This window comes from Musa acuminata, chromosome BXJ1-7 (assembly GCF_036884655.1).
Source record: "Musa acuminata AAA Group cultivar baxijiao chromosome BXJ1-7, Cavendish_Baxijiao_AAA, whole genome shotgun sequence".
NCBI classification, from domain to species: Eukaryota; Viridiplantae; Streptophyta; class Magnoliopsida; order Zingiberales; family Musaceae; genus Musa; species Musa acuminata.
The window spans coordinates 10,935,174-10,954,292 of NC_088333.1; the positions used below are offsets into that span (position 1 = coordinate 10,935,174).

Genomic DNA, 19,119 nt, shown 5'->3' on the forward strand with positions numbered 1-19,119 from the left:
GATATCCATTTTGTGAGACTTAGAATTCTTTTTGGATGAGATCCACCTATATGCTGAAGATATGCTATTCTTGAGCCAAGATCTATGTTCTTGATGTTATTCTGATCCTCTAGTTATTCTAGAGAAGACCTATTGTAAACCTGTTATCATTATTCTTGATAGTGGAAGTTTGAGGTGGACTACGGTCCCGTGATTTTTCCCACATTGGGTTTTTCACGTTAAAAAGATTTGGTCTCACTGTGTGATTGATTTATTGCTCTATTGTTTATGCTGTGCTGATTGATATTAGCATTTTGATATCAAGTTAATATTTTGATGAGGAACCTATTTTGATACACAAAGAGGGAAAAGAATTATTCCGTATTAACAGGTTTCTTCCCAACAAGTGGTATCAGAGCATCAGGTTGTTTGGTGCTAGTTTTCTTGTGTGATTGAAATGGAGCAGTCAGATGGTATGATTAAATTGAACTCATCAAATTATTCCACTTGGAGGCGTCTAATGGAAGATTTGCTCTATTGCAAAGATTTGTATAAGCCTATCAAGGTTAAAGATAAACCTTCTATTATGGACGATGAAGAATGAGAAGTTCAACATAGAAAAGCTATTGCCTATATTAGAAGATGGATGGATATAAACTTGCATGAGCATATTTCAGATGAAATCAGAACTTGATGTTGTTTGGCAAAGGTTAGAAAATCTCTTTGCGAAAAAGACAGTGGGAAATAGAATTTCTCTCCTCAGAAGGCTTGTAAATTTGAAGTATAAAGATGGTGGTAACATTGTTGAGCATATAAGCCTATTTCAGAGTCTTGCAAACAAGTTGGTTGCTATAAAAATGAATATAGATGATGAGATGCAGGAATTATTACTTCTCAGTTCTTTACTAGAAAGTTGGGAAACATTTGTGGTGACTATTTGTAACTCCACGCCAGAGGGGACTCTAACCATAGATATGGTTAAAGACAGTTTGCTAAATGAAGATGCAAGAATGAAAGAATAGGGTGAATCTTCTTCTGGTGAATTTGTTACTGAAAAACAAGAAAGACGTGGAAGAAGTCATAGTAGAAATCCATATGGTTATAGAGGAAGATCCAAGTCTAGAAGAGATATCAAATGTTTTCACTGTAATAGGTCAGGTCACATGAAGAAAGAGTGTAGGTTTTGGAAGTGAGAACAGAATGAAATGAAGAAAAATGAGAAAGAGATCAATACAGTTGCTGCTGAAGGTAATATCACTATTGTCTGTGATGAAGGTTGTGTTAGCCTTGTAGCTCAGGACAGTAATTGGGTAATTGACTCTAGTGCTTCATTTCATGTTACTTCTCATGGTGATTTCTTTAGATCTTACAGTGCTGGTAATTTTGGTAATGTCAGAATGGGAAACAATGGTACATCTAAGATTGTGGGTATTGGAGATATTTGCTTGGAGACCAGTATTGGGAGCAAATTGATACTCAAAGATGTAAGACATGTTCCAGATATTCGTCTTAACTTGATATCTACAGGTAGACTTGATGATGAGGGCTTTGCACATTATTTTGGTGAAAGTAAATGGAAACTCACTAAAGGTTCTCTAATTGTGGCAAAAGGAAAGAAGATTAACTCTTTTTATGTCATGGAAGCTAAGCCACACAAAGGAGAGATTAATGCAATTCGAAAAGGTGAAAGTATAGATCTTTGGCATAAGAGGCTTGGACATATCAACGAGAAGAGACTTCAAACTCTTACTAGAAAGCAGTTCTTATCAGAGTTGCAAGGTACATCTCTTAAATCTTGTGATCATTGCTTAGTTGGAAAAACACATAGAGTTGCATTTCAGACATATCCATCATCTAGAAGATCTGATGTTATTGATTTAGTTCATACTGATGTTTGTACTATACAAACTAGAACTCTTGGAGGTGCTCTTTATTTTATTACTTTTATTGATGACCATTCTAGAAAAGTTTGGGCTTTTGCTTTGAAATCTAAAGACCAGGTACTCGATGCTTTTAAGGAGTTTCATGTTAATATTGAAAGAGAAACTGACAGAAAGCTAAAGTGTGTTCGATCAGATAATGGTGGCGAGTACAGGGGTCCTTTTGAGAATTATTGTAGGTTCCATGGTATCAGGCTTGAGAAAACAGTTCCTTAAACTCCTCAGCAGAACGGTGTGGCAGAAAGGATGAACAGAACCATTGAAGAAAGGATTAGGTGTATGCTTTCCCATGCCAAGTTACCAAAGTCATTTTGGGAGGAGGCTATGAGAACTACAGTTGACCTGATAAATCTTTCTCCATCAGTTCCTCTGCAAGGTGATATTCCAGAGAGAGTATGGAGAGAAAAAGATATATCTTATAATCATTTGAGAGTCTTTGGGTGTAAAGCATTTGTTCATATTCCCAAAGATGAGAGGTCCAAGCTTGATAATAAGGCAAAAGCATGTATCTTCTTGGGATATGGTCATGAAGAGTTTTGGTACAGATTATGGGATCCAGTGAACAAGAAGATTATTAGAAGCAGAGATGTTGTGTTTCTTGAAGACCAATTGTTTGATGATGGTGATAATGTTGAGAAGCCAGAAACCTCTGTTTATATTCCTTGGAGTTTGGGTCCAGTTCCTTCACCTGTAGTTCATGATGATAATGGGGGAGATGAACAAGAAGATTGTGGTGAGAATACTAGTGATGATACACCTACAGTTGATGATGCTGAACCAACTGAACAGGCACCTCCACCACCAGTTGAGATTCCATTGAGAAGATCCACTAGAGAGCGACAACCCTCTACCAGATATCCTCCACATGAGTATGTTATGCTTACTGACGGAGGAGAACCAGAAACTTACCAAGAAGCTATTCTACATGAGAATAAGAGTGAGTGGGTTAAAGCGATATCCTTGCTTGAGAACCACACCTATGACTTGGTAAAGCTGCCGAAAGAGAAGAAAGCTCTCAAGAATAAGTGGGTTTATAAATTGAAGACTGAAAATAATAGCTCACAACAAAGATACAAGGCACGACTAGTTGTGAAAGGATTCAGTCAGAAGAAAGGTATTGACTTTGAAGAAATATTTTCTCCGGTTGTGAAAATGTCCTCTATCCGAGTTATTCTTGGTTTGGCTGCCCGCTTGAATTTAGAAGTTGAGCAACTTGATGTAAAAACAACATTTCTTTATGGTGACTTAGAAGAAGAAGTTTACATGGAGCAACCAGAAAGTTTCAAAGTCAAGGGAAAAGAAAATCTGGTATGTAAGCTTAGGAAAAGCTTATATGGACTCAAACAGGCACATAGACAGTGGTACAAGAAGTTTGATTCCTTTATGATGAGCCAAGGGTATGATAGAACCACATCTGATCATTGTGTGTTTATGAAAAAATTTTCAGATGATGATTTTATTATTTTACAACTATATGTTGATGATATGTTGATTGTTGGCTATGATGTTGGAAAAATTGAAAAGCTTAAAAGAGAGCTAAGTCTTTTGCCATGAAAGACTTAGGATCGGTGAGACAAATACTTGGCATGAAGATTCTTCGTGATAGGAAGAAAAAGAAGATTTGGCTATCTCAGGAGACTTACATTGAAAAGGTTCTTGAAAGATTCAACATGAGTAAAGCCAAAGCAGTTTGTTCTCCACTTGCAGGTTATTTCAAGCTGAGTTCAAAACAATGTCCTACAAGTGAGAAAGAAAAAGAAGAAATATCCAGAGTGCCTTACTCATCTGCAGTAGGTAGTTTGATGTATGCTATGGTTTGTACTAGGCCAGATATAGCTCATGTAGTTGGAGTTGTTAGCCGATTTCTCTCAAATCCTGGAAAGGAACATTGGGCAGCAGTGAAATGGATATTAAGATATCTAAGAGGTACTTCCAGGTTTTGTTTATGTTTTGGTGATGATGAACCTGTGTTAGAAGGGTACACAGATGCAGACATGGCAAGTGATACTGATTCCAGGAAGTTCACTTCGGGATTCTTGATGACATTTGCAGGAGGAGTAGTCTCTTGGCAGTCTAAGTTATAGAAGTGTGTTGCTCTATCAACCACAGAAGCAGAATACATAGCAGTTACTGAAGCCTGCAAGGAAGCTTTATGGATGAAAAAGTTTCTATAGGAATTGGGCTTGAAACAGGAAGGATATACTGTTTACTGTGACAGTCAGAGCGCTATTCACCTCTCCAAGAATTCAACATATTGATGTGAGATATCACTGGATTCATGATGTGCTTGAGATGAAAGAATTACAGTTGGAAAAGGTGCATACCAATGATAATGGTTCAGATATGTTGACAAAGTCTTTGCCTAAGGAGAAGCTTGAAGCATGTAGGCGAAGAGCGGGCTTGGTACAACCCATCATATGAGCTGGAGGGGGAGAATTGTTGGGTCCAGTCCATATGTGGGCTTGGATAATTTGGGTCATAAGCCCAAATCAACTAATTGGAGATTAGAGAGAACGAAATTAGGGTGAGATTAGAGTAAGAGCGTGCAGCGTGCGACGACGTGCAGAGAAAAGAGGAGAGAGAAATAGAGAGAGAAAGTAAGGTTTCTGAGTTTTTCTACTTGACGATCGGTGGCCAAACATTGTTAGTTTTGGCCCAAATTTTATGTGGAGAATCCTTGCAGCAAACTCTACAATCCTAACGGTGTTGATATGCAGTTTACCCTATCTAAGGTACTTTCCTGCGATATCCACTTTGTGAGACCTAGAATTCTCTTTGGAGGAGAACCACCTATGTGTTGAAGATATGCTATTCTTGAGCCAAGATCTATGTTCTTGATGTTATTCTGATCCTCTAGTTATTCTAGAGAAGACCTACTGTAAACCTGTTATCATTATTATTGATAGTGGAAGTTTGAGGTGGACAACGGTCCCGTGATTTTTCTTACATTGGGTTTTCCACGTTAAAAAGATTTGGTCTCACTGTGTGATTAATTTATTGCTCTATTATTTATGCTGTGCTGATTGATATTAGCATTTTGATATCAAGTTGGTATTTTGATGAGGAACCTATTTTGATACACAAAGAGGGAAAAGAATTATTCCGCATTAACAGGTTTCTTCCCAACAGGTTTGGCGGAGTTGGGTGGATGCGTTGGGGCTTGAAGCTGTCCAAGTGGATACTGGAGTGCCAATAACGATCGATGGTAGGTGAAGTGGCGAAACGGGCTTTATACTTAATAAAATAAAATATTTAATCAGTGATAAATAGAAGAGTTATGATTTTTTTTTATTAAAAAAAGTTAACGATATAGGAAAAGAAACGAAATTAAATATTTTACTTTCATAAATATAAAGATCCTAATATAATCTTTTAAATATAAAAATTACGATACTAAAGATAATTAATTATAAGATAATATGTAATTAATCCTGATGAATTATCAGAGGAGATGACGTTTCAACCAAAGTCACTACATTTCGCAATAATCAACCTAAGACTGCATTTGTAACAACAGCATGGAAGTGTATGCATGTTTTGCATGGGCAAAAAAAATAAATGCATCCAGAAATCATAAAAGAGTCAATTCAAATTTCATCATAATCTCAGAATCCACAAGAGCAATTAAAAGATACATTATCATATCAATTGTTGCTTCCCTTGGCTAATAATACATGTGAAATCCTTCGTTCTCAAGCACAACTCACTCTGTTGCATGGATGAAGAGGCTTAACTAGGTGGCGGCAGCAACAGCAAGCCTCAGTCACAAAATGACTTCAGAGGATCATTGGGATCCATGTCAAGAAGGTCTGGCAGATCAACAGGCAGGGCCTCCAGGCTCAGACCTTCATCACCAAGCTTCTTCACCACCTCCTCAAACAAAACACTGTTACCACTAGCAGTGAAGTGCAAGCCATCCCTGATATCACAAGAAGCTATCATATATAGCTGTGGCATGACACCGATCCTCTAGATTTATCACTTTTAAAATCAGACCAGCAGAGAAGCAGCCTATGATGTTTTTAGGCAGATCCAAACAAGTGGATATTGTGATTTTGACTAGATCTAGTTATTAAGGATCAAGAGCATCATCCAAAAAAGCTGCACAAAACTTCACTTGCGCTGCAAATAAACCCTAACTAAATTGGAACTCAAATCTACATTACATGCTGGACAAGTGGAAACATGAGAGAATGTCATAAGCAGAATATCAATGGAAAATAGAGGGAAATTATTGGTCAAATTGTACAGGAGAGCATGTCTTTAGATGAACTTGTAGTTTGAAACATGTTTACCTTAGAAAGGATTTCTTCCAGTCTGGAAATTGCAGCATTTTTGACCAGATATCTATCACTGGGAGCCCCAATTCATTAGCAACGGCTACACATGCCTTTGCATAAGCACCAGCAGACTCATTGGTCCTCTCAGGCAGACCTGAGCTGTTGTCTCCACAAGTATCCCTAAATGGCACAAAACTAAGTCAAGTAGACGGTACCACAGTTCTATCTTCACTTGAAAACTTAGATATAGCTAATTATGTGAAACCACAGACACGCCTTATTGATCATTCCCTTTCTGTCACTGGATATCACAGGGACAAGTTTAACAAAGAGAGCAATGGAGCACATCTAATAGAAATTGCAACAATAGCTGACAAGATAATTTCTGGTAACACTTTGGAGGAAATAATCCACTTACTGGAGACGCCCATCTTCATCAATTGGAGGTGGCGTAATGAGGATTATAACAGTTGATGACCACCTTTCCTGTATCAAACACAGACCAAAGGACCAAACAATTAGAAAAAGTGGATTCATTGAAATATCAACAAGCCTACCAAAGCCAGGAGATTATGAAATTTGTAAGAACATTGGACATTGTGTATCTTCGATTCTATTAGGCTTTTTGGTAAACAGCGATCATGATTGCATTTTGTGACACCCAAACAGAAGGCTAGAAAAAAAATGGCTACTTTGGTGATTCTTAAAGGTTTGATTCATTTGGAATTGCAAGTCGATTGAGTCTTGCAGGTAGTGATTGTCAGATGTAGGAAAATTTATGTTAACAAGAGTCAGCACAACAAATAAAAATAATAATTCCAGGGCTCTGACGACTGGATTCCACTTCTTTGCCTTTTCTTCTTCTCTTAATGCTTGAGCCAAACTGATGCATGGTAGATCATTTTGTATGGCTATATCAACCCAAAACATCTGAAATTACACATACTACAAAGCCTATTAAACATGAATGATGCCCACAGAGTAAGTGGTTGAAGTGTGCATGGGAATCTAAACTAATACAAATAATAAAACAAGCAATTGGAGTTTCATTACTGTTCTCGGGAAGAGGAGGAGGATGCTGCTGTTTGATCGCTCGAACTCAAAGGCAAGCAAAGGGAAGAGGATAACCCAGTGTCTGCCCAACATTAGTATTTGCCGTGATGAGACAACCCACATACCCTGAGATAGGCGCAGATGGCGCGGAGGTTGGTCTGGTACTCGGGTAACGGCACGTGCTGGAAGCCGCTGCAGCGGTCGGGGAGCGTCGCGTCGTTGGCCCCGAAGAAGACGGTCGCCGCCGCCGGCGGGGCGACGCCATCGGGGCAGACCCCCTCCATGGCTCGTCCCACCACTTTGAGCGCCCACCGCGTGTTGTAGCCACTGTACCCGCGCAGCACCACGTCCGCCTGCGTCCCATCCGATCGATGGATCGGCCATCGGATCACACGCAGAAACCACGGACCAAAACAAAACCAGAGGCGATCGACCAGTAAAGCGAGGTTGTCGCGATTGTGCTTACCTTACGGGAGAAGCGGTGGGCGAGAGCGGCTCCCCACCCGCCCTCCCCAAAGGACTCCTCGGTGATGGAGTCGCCGAAGAGCACCAGCTTCGGACGCATCTCTCTCCCTCTGTGCTCCCTGATCCGCTCGGCTGAAGCAGAAGAGCAAGAACGTCAAGGACGCTATCCCTCGCGACTTCAGTGACACCCACCCTTTTGTCATGTTCCTTCTTTACCCAGTCAATCATACATGTTGATTGGAGGTAGATCTTTAAGGTTGGAGGCGTCCGTACAATGGGGATGGCCCCACCATATTCTTGGATGATCACTACCGTCGGTTCGTTTTATGGGGAAGATGCGGGAGCCGTCCAATCTCATCATGGGAGAAGTAGAAGCACGACACGACACGTGCCGCAGTCGGAATACGGTCCGGATGCAACACCGTTTCTACGCGATCAGGTCCGTAGAGAGCTCTCATCACGAGAGTCGGAGCCCTGATGGACGCGATAAATTGATCGTACAGTACACCACAACAACAACAACAGAGTGAATTAGACATTATTAGTACCGAATTGTTGCCTATCCTCTGATGTATCTCTCTATCTGCAAGCGTCGTCCACAGTAGGAATTGTTACTTGCATCACACCTTGTAGTGGCGATAAAACAAAACGGAAGACGTAGTCAAACGAGTCTTATCAAGGGAGTGACGCAAGGAATGCAAATGTCAATTGTTGAAGCGTAAATGTCACGTTAAGCAGCCAATATATGATGGCAGTCTCAACTTACAAGTGGGACAAGCAAAAAGAACTGTCAACGCTTGCCTTCGTCTGCCTCCCTCGAACGATGGAGCTCTTAGTCCTCTTCTTCGTCCTCACCTCATTCTTCGACATCTCCTTCTCCCAACGCTACAATGCCCTGTTCAACTTCGGCGACTCGCTATCCGACACCGGCAACGTCGTCATCTCCAACCTGCCCTACGGCATGACCTATTTCGGCCGCGCCACCGGCCGCGCCTCCGATGGCCGCCTTGTCATCGACTTCATCGGTATTCGTCTGTCTCTCCACCCTTTTCCGCTATTTCTACGTACGAATTGCTTGTTCCTAATCTTGCACTCTGCTTGTCGTAGCTGAGGGGATCGGACTGCCGCACCTGCCGCCGAACACCGCCAGGAACGTGAGCTTCCACCGGGGGGTAAACTTCGCCTTCATCGCGGCGCCGGCGCTTCCGTTTGAGTTCTACCACGAGCGACGCCTCAGCAAGGGCCTCTGGGTGAACGCCTCCGTCCACCAACAGGTGGATCGGTTCGAGAAGCTGCTTCCTTCCGTCTGCGGCACGCCGCAAGGTCACATGTGACGCGTTGTCGTGTCCCGATTTCATCGTCATCATCATACATGTGTTCATCAACCCACCATGAAATTGTTTGGGATGCAGATTGCAAGGATTTCTTGAGCAAATCTCTTGTAGTCTTCGGCGAGTTTGGCGGGAACGACTACAACACCGGGATCTTCGGCGGCCTGCCGGTATCGGAAGTGAGAAGCACCTTCGTGCCCCGAATCACCCAGGCAATTGCGGAGGGTGTTGAGGTGAGTTGGGAAAGAAGTGTTCTGTATCTTGAATCGGTGGGTCTAAGAATCCCTGTGTCGATATGTACAGAGATTAATCGGCCTCGGCGCGGTGGATCTCATCGTGCCGTCGGTGCTGCCGGTGGGCTGCTTCCCGCTGTACCTCACGCTTTACAGCTCCTCCAATCCGGAAGATTACGGCCCCAGGTCAGGGTGCGCGAGGAAGTTCAACGCCTTGTCCTGGTACCACAACGCGCTTCTCCTCCGGCAGCTCAACAGGCTCCGCCACAAGTACCCGGCCGTGTCGATCCGCTACGCCGACTACTACGCCCAGGTCTTCGACTTCGCTTTGAATCCTCTCAAATATGGTGAGTCTCCTCTTCTCAACCAGCCATGTCCTACGTACTTCCCTTAAGGATCTCGACCATACATCTATCCGAAACGTAAGATATAGATTTGACGGACAAGATTATGGCTGCGTTTGAAAGTTTTCAATCAAAATACGATCCGCACCAGATAAGGTGATTTCTAACCCTGCAACTTCGCAGGATTCAAAGATGGAGCCTTGAGAACCTGTTGTGGAGCTGCGGGAATGGGCAGGTACAACTTCAATCTGCGCGCTAAGTGCGATCAGAATGGGTCGAGCGTGTGTCCAGACCCAACCACGCATGTGAGTTGGGACGGGATCCATATGACGGAAGCCGCGCACCGCACCATCGCCCAGGGTTGGCTGCATGGCCCCTACGTTAATCCACCCATTTTGAGCTTCATCAACCCTCATTAAGACTGCCATTTCGTCGAACAGATTGGAGAAGAGACGTTCATCGATGCTGGAAGAGAGGCACCCCATGCTTGAAATTATAGTCACAATAGATGTTTGTGGGAGATGATATACGAAAAAAGATGTACTTGCAGCATGAATTAAGTTAGTGCCAAAGTAGAAGATAAATGTCTCATCCACTTGTGCAAAACCCTACAAATCTACAGTGTCTCATCCACTGTTCTATAGCCATCAAAAGAAGATATATAAATGACAGTGAATCAGTCGCTGATAGTAGCAGTCTTCTCTGCTCCTCGTGTCACAGTAGAATCATGTGATCCTCCTTATTAATGTTCACTGGACAACCACCTAAAGGTCACACAGACATGGACGACTCGATCGTCAAGCCTTTCACATGCAACTGCTGCAACACTAGGGAGGAAGAACCCACAAGTAAAGAACAAAGTGGAGTCATAAAAGGCAGTGCGACACGGCACAAGCTCGAAGAACATCACATGGCTTCGCCTTCCGCACCTCCATCCATGGGGCTCTCAACTTTGTTCCTCCTCATTCTCTCATCCTCTTTCTGTCCCTCCCGTTCTCTGCACTACGACGCCATCTTTAGCTTCGGCGACTCGCTCTCCGACACCGGAAATGTCCGAGTCGCTGGCCTGCCTTACGGCATGACCTTCTTCCGCCGCCCCACTGGCCGCTGCTCCAATGGCCGGCTGGTCATCGACTTCATTGGTACGTGATGGTCTCTCTCTCTCTCTCTCTCTCTCTCTCTCTCTCTCTCTCTCTGAATTTGCACGCCATGATGCAAGAGTTATCTACAACGACTCGTGTATTCGTGATTCGGTAGCTGAGGCGGTGGGGCTGCCATTGCTTCCGCCGTCGGCGGCAAAGGGCAAAAACTTCCGGCGAGGCGCGAACTTCGCCTACACAGCCGCCACTGCGCTGGACTTCGGCTTCTTCAACCGCCGGGGACTCGGTAGCAAACTCTGGGTCAATTCCTCCTTGAGCAGCCAAGTCAGGTCGTTTGAGAAGATGATGCCTTCACTTTGCAGCTCCACCCAAGGTGCGTCAACGTGTTTCTGATTCAAGCTACATCCGCGGTGAGAACTAAAAGACTCCATCAAACTGCTTGCAGCCTGCAAGGCCTACCTCAGCAGGTCTCTTTTTATAGTTGGAGAGTTCGGAGGCAACGACTACAACACCGCAATCTTCGCCGGCAGAAGCATGGCAGAAGTGAACTCGTACGTGCCCAAAGTCATGCGTGCCATTAAATTGGGTGTCGAGGTTTGATTTGGCCAATACAATCTTCTTCCTGTTGGTGTGGTGTCTGTCTGTGTAACGAATCATCCAAACTCTTGACAATGCAGAGGTTGATTGGCCATGGTGCAGTTGATATAGTGGTGCCCGGGATGCTACCGATCGGATGCTTTCCCCTTTACTTGACATTGTATGGCAGCTCCAACAAAAATGACTACACTGACATCGGATGCCTGAGGAAGTATAACGATTTCGCAGAGCACCATAATTCTTTCCTCCAACGAGTCATCTATGGGCTTCAGAGGAAGTATTCTTGGACAAGGATCAGATACGCAGATTACTATAGCCCGGCCCTCCGGTTTGCATCTAATCCTACAAAATATGGTGAGTCTTCCTTTATGTGATGTTGGCTACATGATATATCTTCTCGTCAGAGGTCTAAGGACATTGAATGGTCCCGTCGTCTATGTCAGCTCCAGGTTGGAGAAGCATCACTTTTGCATGCAAAAGTGACTCCAACCACTGCTGTTTTTTTGTTCTCTTCACCTTCTTTGTGATTCCGTCTCTTTCAAAAGTTGAGCCAACTCATTTCATTTTCACAAAGTTCAATTATTACATGATCATATTTCTGGGGAAGAAGACACTCATCATCATGCATGTAAAGCAGATTCCCATGATGCCCATCGCAAGGGTTCTCGCAGGAAGAGGACAACATGAATAATTCGCAGACCGGAAGGCATAAGAAATCTCAATAGAAGGGCATTAAAAAATGCACAATTGGTGGTCGATCTATGTCACCACCAGCTGCATCTTTCTTTTGCACTGCGAATTCAGCTGCATCTACTGTTATTTACAGGCTTTACTGGTGGAGCTCTGAAGGCGTGCTGTGGGGCGGGCGGGAGCAGCAAGTACAACGTCAACCTCGACAAGGTATGCGCCAAGCCAGGCTCAAGCGTGTGCAAGGATCCCTCAACCTACGTCAGCTGGGATGGCAGTCACTTGACGGAAACTGCTTATAGCCTCATCGCCGACGGTTGGCTTCGAGGCCCCTACGCTAAACCATCCATCATGCAGTGGAGTTAAGAGTCAAAGGCCACTGTCTCGTGAAGCTGTATCTACCAACATAAACGTTGTAATCCCAACGACTGCATTATGATCTGGAAAGAGTCTCTTTGCAGAGCTTGTAATAGCCAGGTTGAAATGATACATGCTCTGTTTTCATGGGAGGCAACCCATGATGATGTAGTCTTGGCAGGAACACCTACCATTTAGTAACTCATTAATCGTCTCATATACGATGGATAAGAGCTGCATACAGTAGCTGGTTCCAGGTATCGGGTAGGCCAGCAATACACCAATGGCTGCAATCATTCGTAGAGTTGACGCCATTATACTTGGATGGGTGAGCATCCTTCCGAAGCTGCGAGAGATAGCTGATGTCAAACAGGTACACTGGCTTCGTCATGTTACTCAACAGCTTCTTCACTATGGCTTCCTGTGGAACTGGACCTGCGTAGTATGCTGATGGATTCGATGGCTCTGTTTGTCCTTCACAGGTGCTTCCATTCTCACCCCACTCTTCTCCGCTGGCCATTTTATCATCGAAGCCAACAAGTCAAACGATGCAGTGTCTCAAGCACACGTTACTCTAGCTGTTGACTTACCCGATGTGAACCGGGGAGATCCCTTGGAAGAAGACTCGGGTGGTGGAAGGGTTGACGTTTGAGTCGACCCAGTTGGCCCAGGTCGACACTGCTTTGGAGAAGGCCGCAGTCCTGTCCATGTCCTTCAGTGTCCGGTTGCCATCTCGCACGTAGTCCCATCTGCTTCCACGCACAAGCTTTCTACGTTTCAGTCGTCATGGTTTAGAGTTGGCACCAAAACAGGGGAGAAGGAGACGTCGGCCGTAACATCACGTACTGTTGATGGACGCCGGTGGCCGGCCACCAGTGCCACGTGTTGAATATGAGCACGTCTGCGATGAGCCAGTCGGCCCCACTTCTTATGGTGTCCAGATTTAGCACTCGCCCAATCTTCTCCACCACCACGTCCACCAAGTAATGCGACATGTAGTACATCACTGTCACGTTGTATTCCTGCAAAGTTCGATCTTACGTTCCTATTATTCATCTTGTTATTTTCCATAGTTAATATAAAGATATATGATGATGATACGTTGTATCTACATGCACTGCTACCTCAAAAACGACTCCCCAGAGGAAGTCATGTTGTGATCTGATGAAGGTGGAGTTGGGGGAAGCCGCATGGAGCAAACACAGCAACGAATCATACTGATTCACACTCAATGAGTCTCCCACGAACATTATCTTCTTCCCTTCCAACCTCTTCATCAAGTCCACACCATCAAACCTGCATGCATACATTTCGACACACTTTTGGTACATTATACGGCGTGCCGGGAACCAGAAGCGAAGGACCGACCTCGGAAGGTGGCATGGGCCGGCGGGCTGCCACCGGAACTTGAGGTAGGATGTGTCGGGGCGGCCGAAGCGGAGGCAGTCGAAGTCGCCGTGAATGAAGGGGCAACTCCATGAATCGTAGAGCGGGTACGACTCGTCGTAGAGCCAACTCCCGTTGAATACGTTGCAGGCCATGGCCATGGAGGGCATCAGCAGCACAACAACACTGATCATGGTTTCGATATTGAATCCGACGAAGGTGCATGACAAGGATATGATCCGAGAGGCTGGGGTTGACTGTAGGAGCTACACACATGCAAATACCTTTCACAGCATTTAAGGTGGTGGGTTTTTCTTCGATGGATTTAAGTTGATGAATGAAACAGGATCATCTTTTTCTTTGATGGATCTATAAAGGTGGTGGTTTTTTCTTCGATGGATTTAAGGAGATCACTTTTATTCCTCACCCTATGTTAGTAGCATTGTGTTTTCTCCCATAGCATGATTACATCCTTTCTCTGGCACACAGGCATTTCAGGAAAGGAACCGAGGTCACCTTGACATCATTTAGGATCATCTTCCAATGAGACTGTGTTAATTAAGAAACGACCATGAGTTATTACCATTTACAAGGTTAACATATTAATCATCTCATATGGAATGGACAAGAGCTGCGTATAGGAGCAGGTTCCATGTGTCTGGCAGGCCACCAACGCACCAATGGCTGCAATCGTTGCGGAAGTTGATGCCATTATACTTGGATGGATGAGCATCCTTCCGAAGCTGCGAGAGATAGCTAATGTCGAACAGGTACACAGGCTTCGACATGTTGCTCAGCTGCTGCTTCACTATGGCTTCTTCCGGAATCGGACCTCCGTAATATGCAGATGGACTCGACGGCTCTGTTTCTCCTTTACAGGTGCCACCATTCCTGCCCCACTCTGTTCCTCTGATTCAACGAACGAACACAAGCGGTCAGTGTTACCAAACAAATCATCTACGGTGCAGTTGACCTGTCTCATACAATGCATCATTTATGGTTCTTACTTGTAATGGGCTGGTGAGATCCCTTGGAAGAACACTCGCGTAGTGGATGAATTGATGCTCGAGTCTACCCAGTTTGCCCAGGTCGCCAATGCTTTGGAGAAGGCCACAGTCCTGTTCATGTTCTTCACTGTCCGGTGGCCATCTCTCATGTAGTCCCACCTGCATTCACCACAGGACAACATCTGTATCCATTGCATAATTCATGAAAACAACGAGAGAGAGAGAGAGAGAGACGGAAGGGAGGGGTGGTTGTTGGCTTGTCACGTACTCTTGACGGGATCCTGTGGATAGCCACCAGTGCCATGTGTTGAAGACGAGCACATCGGCGGTGAGCCAGATGGATCCACCAATTTGTACGGAGTCCAGCTTTAGGACACGTCCTATGTTCTCTTTCACGATGTCCACCAAGTAATGAGAGTTGTAGTACATCACCGTAACGTTGTAATCCTGAATCAATGTTTGATCTTTAGCTATTTTCTTGCAACTTCTATTCATGAGCTAATTGTGTTGGCCTGTAACGCAACTAAGATACATGAACTCAACGAAGGTCAACTCCCGTGCTGATTCTGATCAAGTGCTTCCACTCTATTTCATTCCACTACTTCCTCCTATCATTCATTCATCAGGATTGACAAGTGCCATCGATGAGGATCATGTCAATTCGTCCTATGGCCCGTTCTCATGATTAAAGTTTTAGCATGTACTCACACAGGACTAACCATCATTAATAATCGGTATGATATGATACGTGCCGCAAGAAGAAGGGGAAGAAGAAACCTCAAATGTTACTGCAGAGAGGGAGCGATTATCGGAGGAGAAGGAGAGGGTGGCGTTGGGCACAGCCGCATGGAGCAAACACAGGAACGAAAGGTACTGATTCAAAGTCAATGAGTCTCCCACAAACATCACCTTCTTCCCTCCCAACGTCCTCATCAGCTTCACACCATCAAACCTGTTCGCGGATACGCCATCTCCCAAGTAAGTCAAGCCAACAGAGAGAAGACGAAGGCTCATAAAAGCAATCAGCCACCAACCTGGGGAGATCACATGTCCCAGCGGGCTCCCACCGGAACTTGAGGTACTTGGTGTCGGGCCGGCCGTAGCGCAGGCAGTCGAACTCCTTGCGAACGAAGGGGCAACTCCGCGAATCGTAGAGCGGGTACGACTCGTCCTCCACCCATCTCCCGTTGTACAAATCGCAGTGGGCTCCCACGCCCCACGCCGAGGCCATCACGAACACCAGCAGCAGCATCACACCGATCATGGTTCCCATCTCGGATCCCACAGCGACAGGACGACAAGAAGGAGAGATTGGTGCAACAATGCGATGAATGCCATGGAAGATAGTGGCGGGGGGTCTTATGTAATCGAACTCGCACCGAAGCTTACGTACAGTGTCTCGATGGAGGTGAAATCTCCATGGGAAACAACCTCCTTCCTTCCTTGTATTTGTGGTTAGGCAAATCCGTGGAATTAATATGGATATTAAAAAGTACAACTCAATTAGGGGAAGAAGCAAACGCTGCCTGCGTTGGGTGCAAGTTGTGGCTTTCCGTATCTTCCCATTAGGGCGTGGAATAAGACACTGCCTACGTCCCTTCGTGCGCTTGATCCATTCCCTTCTTATGTGTGCCGCTAAAAGACGGCAAAATGTTCGTGAATCATGTCGTTCTTGGTTGGGGTATGGAGGTGTATTTGGCGCATATATTAAGTAATTAATCCATACGATTCGCCTATCGCATCACATTCCCTTTGTGGCGCATTTATGGCATTTATGTGTACGCAAAAACGTACTATTCCATTCCAAAAATGCAATGGAGTGATATTTGCTCAGGGGTTGGAAAGATTGTTACGACACGAGTGGTTTGAAATCGAACTAAAAAAAATTAAATTAAATTGAAATCGAATCTGATTTATCTAAATTGATTTACAAATGGTTTGATTTTAAAGTCTATAAATGATTCTGATTCAGAGTATCATTCTTTGATTCAATCAATAACTGAACTAAATTGATTTAATTTAAAAGATATCAATTTGATTGCGTTCATTATCGTAAGCCTTTAAGCAGTTTAAATTAATTAATCAAATTAGTACAAATATCTTATTTTATAAATAATATGGGCTCAATTTCATAAATGTTGTTGTGCCGTCCAATTGTACCAACATTCTAATTCGATCTAATTCGATCCAATTGAATTGTATTGATTTATTTTAAATATATATATTTAAATTATTTAAAATTATAAATCATTTAATCGATCTTGAATCAGTCTGGTTAGATACATCCAAATCGATTTTGACTTAGACTATCTTATTTTAACTGATCAAATAAGAAAAACTGATTCAATTAGGTTCGAATAACACCTATAATTTTATATAGGTAGGATTTAATCATATTTATCAATTTAATAAGTTTAGTATTATTAAATAATATATTTAATATATTTTTGAAGATAGGATTTAATCATATTTATTAATTTAATAAGTTTAATAATATTAAATAGTATATGTTAAATCTTAGATTTTGGATGATAAATTCAATTGATGAATTAATGATCTAATCTATGTGTTGAGATAAATGATGCAGGACTAACTATCGTGAAATAGTCAAAACGATTAAAGAAGAATCCAATATTGGGTCGGAGTTAATAATCGGGCATCGGGCCGAATGAATCGGGTGATACACCGAAGAATCAGACGATATAGTGAAAGCTCATTAGGAGTTCATCAAAAGCTTACAGGAAGTTCGCCGAAAGCTCGTCAGAAGATCGCCAAAAGTTCATCGAGAGTTCGGTTGAACAACTGACGTGTCAGACAACTTAGATTCCTTATATCGTAATTATTTTAGCTTTAACTATCGTAGTTAGGACTTTAATTTAAGTTAATTTTGGAAAAAATCCTACTAACTTGGAGTCATTCAGCCACTTGGAGTCACATCAGGCGGTGGCATTGCCCTGATGGAACTACTTGAGGCTCAGCCTCTCAAGTGGTCTGGGCGGTGATACTATCGGCAGTAAATGCTGCCAAGCGATGGTACCGCCTTGTCAAGCGGTGGTACTGCCAAAGCTCAGTCTCCGAGGCACTGTCAGTCGGTTGTACCGCCCAGTGTCAGTTTGCAAGTGGTGGTATTGCCTAGTACTAGTGGTGGTACCGCAAGTATTCTAGAATCTCGGGATGAGACATTTTTTGGCTCTATTTTTGAAGTCATTGGGGCCTATAAATACTCCACTCTTTTATGCATGAAACAACATGAAATTTTGTGAATAGAAGTCTTGAGATTTTGGTTGTAAAAGTGTTGAAAAAGTGCTAAGTGTCCTCCTCCTTCTTTAGCTTTGTGATCAATCTAAGAGAGGTGTGAGGCTTGTAAAAGGTTATCTCCTAAACCTGTAAAAAGGAGAAAGATTTATAAGAGGATAGTTGATATTTGTTCATTGAAGGAAGACCGATAGTGGACACCGGTGGCCTAAACGAAGGAGGAATCGAGAGTGGACGTAGGTCACGATGACCGAACCACTATAAAATTGGTATGCACTTTCTCATTGCTCTTCATTACTATAGTTTTCTGCCTTAATTGCTTATCACTCTTATTCTAAGTCAAGGATATTTTCAATATCTTTTCTGTTATGTTTTTATCAAGCCGAAAGTTTTGAATTGACTTAATTTTTATTATTACACTAATTCAAACCCCCTACTCTTAGTATCATTAACGACCTTAACAATTGGTGTCAAAGTAAGGTTACTTTCTATTTGGTTTAAAATCCAAGAGAGATGACTTCTGCTAGCAATCAAGAGGGTCTTTCTATCACTCGTGCTCCTATGTTCAATGGGACGGATTACACGTATTTGAAAACTAGAATGAGAATTTTCTTGCTTTCTATTGATTTCAAATTATGGAACATTATTAAAAGCGATTTTGAGAAGTCTTCTAAACCAATGAACTAATGAAATGATTTGAAAAAGAAGACTTTATCTTTGAATGCTAAAGCAATAAACGTTTATTTTGTATTCTTAACAAAAATGAATTTAATCGGGTTTCTATATGCGAAACTACATATGAGATTTAGCACACACTTTAAGTCATACACAAAAGCACAAGGTTAAAGAGTCAAAAATTAATCTTTTGGTTCATAGCTATGAGTTGTTTCGCATGAAATAAAGCGAGACCATTAGAGACATGTATACATGTTTTATGGATGTCATTAATGGTCTAAAAGAACTTGATAAAGTTTTTTCAATTTTGAACTTATTAAAAAGATATTAAGATTCATTTCAAAAAGTTTGGATCATAAAGTAATGGTAATACAAGAAGCAAAAGACTTTAATAACTTTTCCGACATGCATAGCACATGATGAACTTGAG

General features: G+C 43.0%; 5 protein-coding genes across 6 annotated transcripts; 2 read left to right on the plus strand and 3 right to left on the minus strand.

The window, feature by feature from the left end:
* Window positions 1–5,490: 5,490 nt before the first annotated feature.
* On the minus strand, window positions 5,491–7,892 carry LOC103991629 (GDSL esterase/lipase At5g45920). Its single transcript, XM_009411135.3, has 5 exons — window positions 7,719–7,892; window positions 7,378–7,605; window positions 6,618–6,685; window positions 6,215–6,379; window positions 5,491–5,838 (listed from the first exon to the last, which is right to left on the minus strand). Exons 1-5 carry the CDS (start codon window positions 7,815–7,817, stop codon window positions 5,679–5,681), a joined length of 720 nt encoding a protein of 239 aa, XP_009409410.2. The 5' UTR covers window positions 7,818–7,892; the 3' UTR covers window positions 5,491–5,678.
* Window positions 7,893–8,497: 605 nt separating this feature from the next.
* On the plus strand, window positions 8,498–10,264 carry LOC135678785 (GDSL esterase/lipase At1g28600-like). Of its 2 annotated transcripts, none has more exons than XM_065191938.1 (5): window positions 8,498–8,748; window positions 8,825–9,040; window positions 9,130–9,281; window positions 9,352–9,628; window positions 9,809–10,264. In XM_065191938.1, the coding sequence occupies exons 1-5, from the start codon at window positions 8,541–8,543 to the stop codon at window positions 10,042–10,044; spliced, it is 1,089 nt and encodes a 362-aa protein (XP_065048010.1). In that variant the 5' UTR covers window positions 8,498–8,540; the 3' UTR covers window positions 10,045–10,264. The 2 variants fall into 2 exon arrangements, with proteins under 2 accessions (XP_065048010.1, XP_065048011.1); XM_065191939.1 differs by having other exon boundaries at window positions 8,498–8,742.
* A 127-nt stretch (window positions 10,265–10,391) lies between these two features.
* Window positions 10,392–12,513, plus strand: LOC135678784 (GDSL esterase/lipase At5g45910-like). Its single transcript, XM_065191937.1, has 5 exons — window positions 10,392–10,767; window positions 10,883–11,098; window positions 11,171–11,319; window positions 11,403–11,676; window positions 12,149–12,513. The coding sequence occupies exons 1-5, from the start codon at window positions 10,407–10,409 to the stop codon at window positions 12,373–12,375; spliced, it is 1,227 nt and encodes a 408-aa protein (XP_065048009.1). The 5' UTR covers window positions 10,392–10,406; the 3' UTR covers window positions 12,376–12,513.
* Window positions 12,514–12,524: 11 nt separating this feature from the next.
* On the minus strand, window positions 12,525–13,982 carry LOC135678786 (protein trichome birefringence-like 37). The gene is made up of 5 exons (XM_065191940.1): window positions 13,735–13,982; window positions 13,491–13,662; window positions 13,213–13,388; window positions 12,957–13,115; window positions 12,525–12,878 (listed from the first exon to the last, which is right to left on the minus strand). Exons 1-5 carry the CDS (start codon window positions 13,944–13,946, stop codon window positions 12,581–12,583), a joined length of 1,017 nt encoding a protein of 338 aa, XP_065048012.1. The 5' UTR covers window positions 13,947–13,982; the 3' UTR covers window positions 12,525–12,580.
* Window positions 13,983–14,363: 381 nt separating this feature from the next.
* Window positions 14,364–16,059, minus strand: LOC135680157 (protein trichome birefringence-like 38). Its single transcript, XM_065194144.1, has 5 exons — window positions 15,794–16,059; window positions 15,537–15,711; window positions 15,028–15,206; window positions 14,760–14,918; window positions 14,364–14,661 (listed from the first exon to the last, which is right to left on the minus strand). Exons 1-5 carry the CDS (start codon window positions 16,030–16,032, stop codon window positions 14,364–14,366), a joined length of 1,050 nt encoding a protein of 349 aa, XP_065050216.1. The 5' UTR covers window positions 16,033–16,059.
* Between the last annotated feature and the right edge of the window lie 3,060 nt (window positions 16,060–19,119).

Bases quoted from the DNA above. Each gene is read 5' to 3' on its own strand.
- LOC103991629 (XM_009411135.3), bottom strand. From the start codon at position 7,817: ATGCGTCCGAAGCTGGTGCTCTTCGGCGACTCCATCACCGAGGAGTCC. The intron at 6,686-7,377 runs GTATGTGGGTTG...TGTTTGATACAG, and splicing joins CCATCTGCGCCTATCTCAGG to GAAAGGTGGTCATCAACTGT. The intron at 5,839-6,214 runs GTAAACATGTTT...TTGTGATATCAG, and splicing joins TGGAAGAAATCCTTTCTAAG to GGATGGCTTGCACTTCACTG.
- LOC135678785 (XM_065191938.1), top strand. From the start codon at position 8,541: ATGGAGCTCTTAGTCCTCTTCTTCGTCCTCACCTCATTCTTCGACATC. The intron at 8,749-8,824 runs GTCTGTCTCTCC...TGCTTGTCGTAG, and splicing joins CATCGACTTCATCGGTATTC to CTGAGGGGATCGGACTGCCG. The intron at 9,041-9,129 runs GTCACATGTGAC...TTTGGGATGCAG, and splicing joins CGTCTGCGGCACGCCGCAAG to ATTGCAAGGATTTCTTGAGC.
- LOC135678784 (XM_065191937.1), top strand. From the start codon at position 10,407: ATGGACGACTCGATCGTCAAGCCTTTCACATGCAACTGCTGCAACACT. The intron at 11,099-11,170 runs GTGCGTCAACGT...AACTGCTTGCAG, and splicing joins ACTTTGCAGCTCCACCCAAG to CCTGCAAGGCCTACCTCAGC. The intron at 11,320-11,402 runs GTTTGATTTGGC...TTGACAATGCAG, and splicing joins CCATTAAATTGGGTGTCGAG to AGGTTGATTGGCCATGGTGC.
- LOC135678786 (XM_065191940.1), bottom strand. From the start codon at position 13,946: ATGATCAGTGTTGTTGTGCTGCTGATGCCCTCCATGGCCATGGCCTGC. The intron at 13,663-13,734 runs GTCGGTCCTTCG...GTATGCATGCAG, and splicing joins GGCCCATGCCACCTTCCGAG to GTTTGATGGTGTGGACTTGA. The intron at 12,879-12,956 runs GTAAGTCAACAG...TAAAATGGCCAG, and splicing joins ATCTCCCCGGTTCACATCGG to CGGAGAAGAGTGGGGTGAGA.
- LOC135680157 (XM_065194144.1), bottom strand. From the start codon at position 16,032: ATGGGAACCATGATCGGTGTGATGCTGCTGCTGGTGTTCGTGATGGCC. The intron at 15,712-15,793 runs GTTGGTGGCTGA...ATCCGCGAACAG, and splicing joins GGGACATGTGATCTCCCCAG to GTTTGATGGTGTGAAGCTGA. The intron at 14,919-15,027 runs GTACGTGACAAG...TGGTGAATGCAG, and splicing joins TCCACAGGATCCCGTCAAGA to GTGGGACTACATGAGAGATG.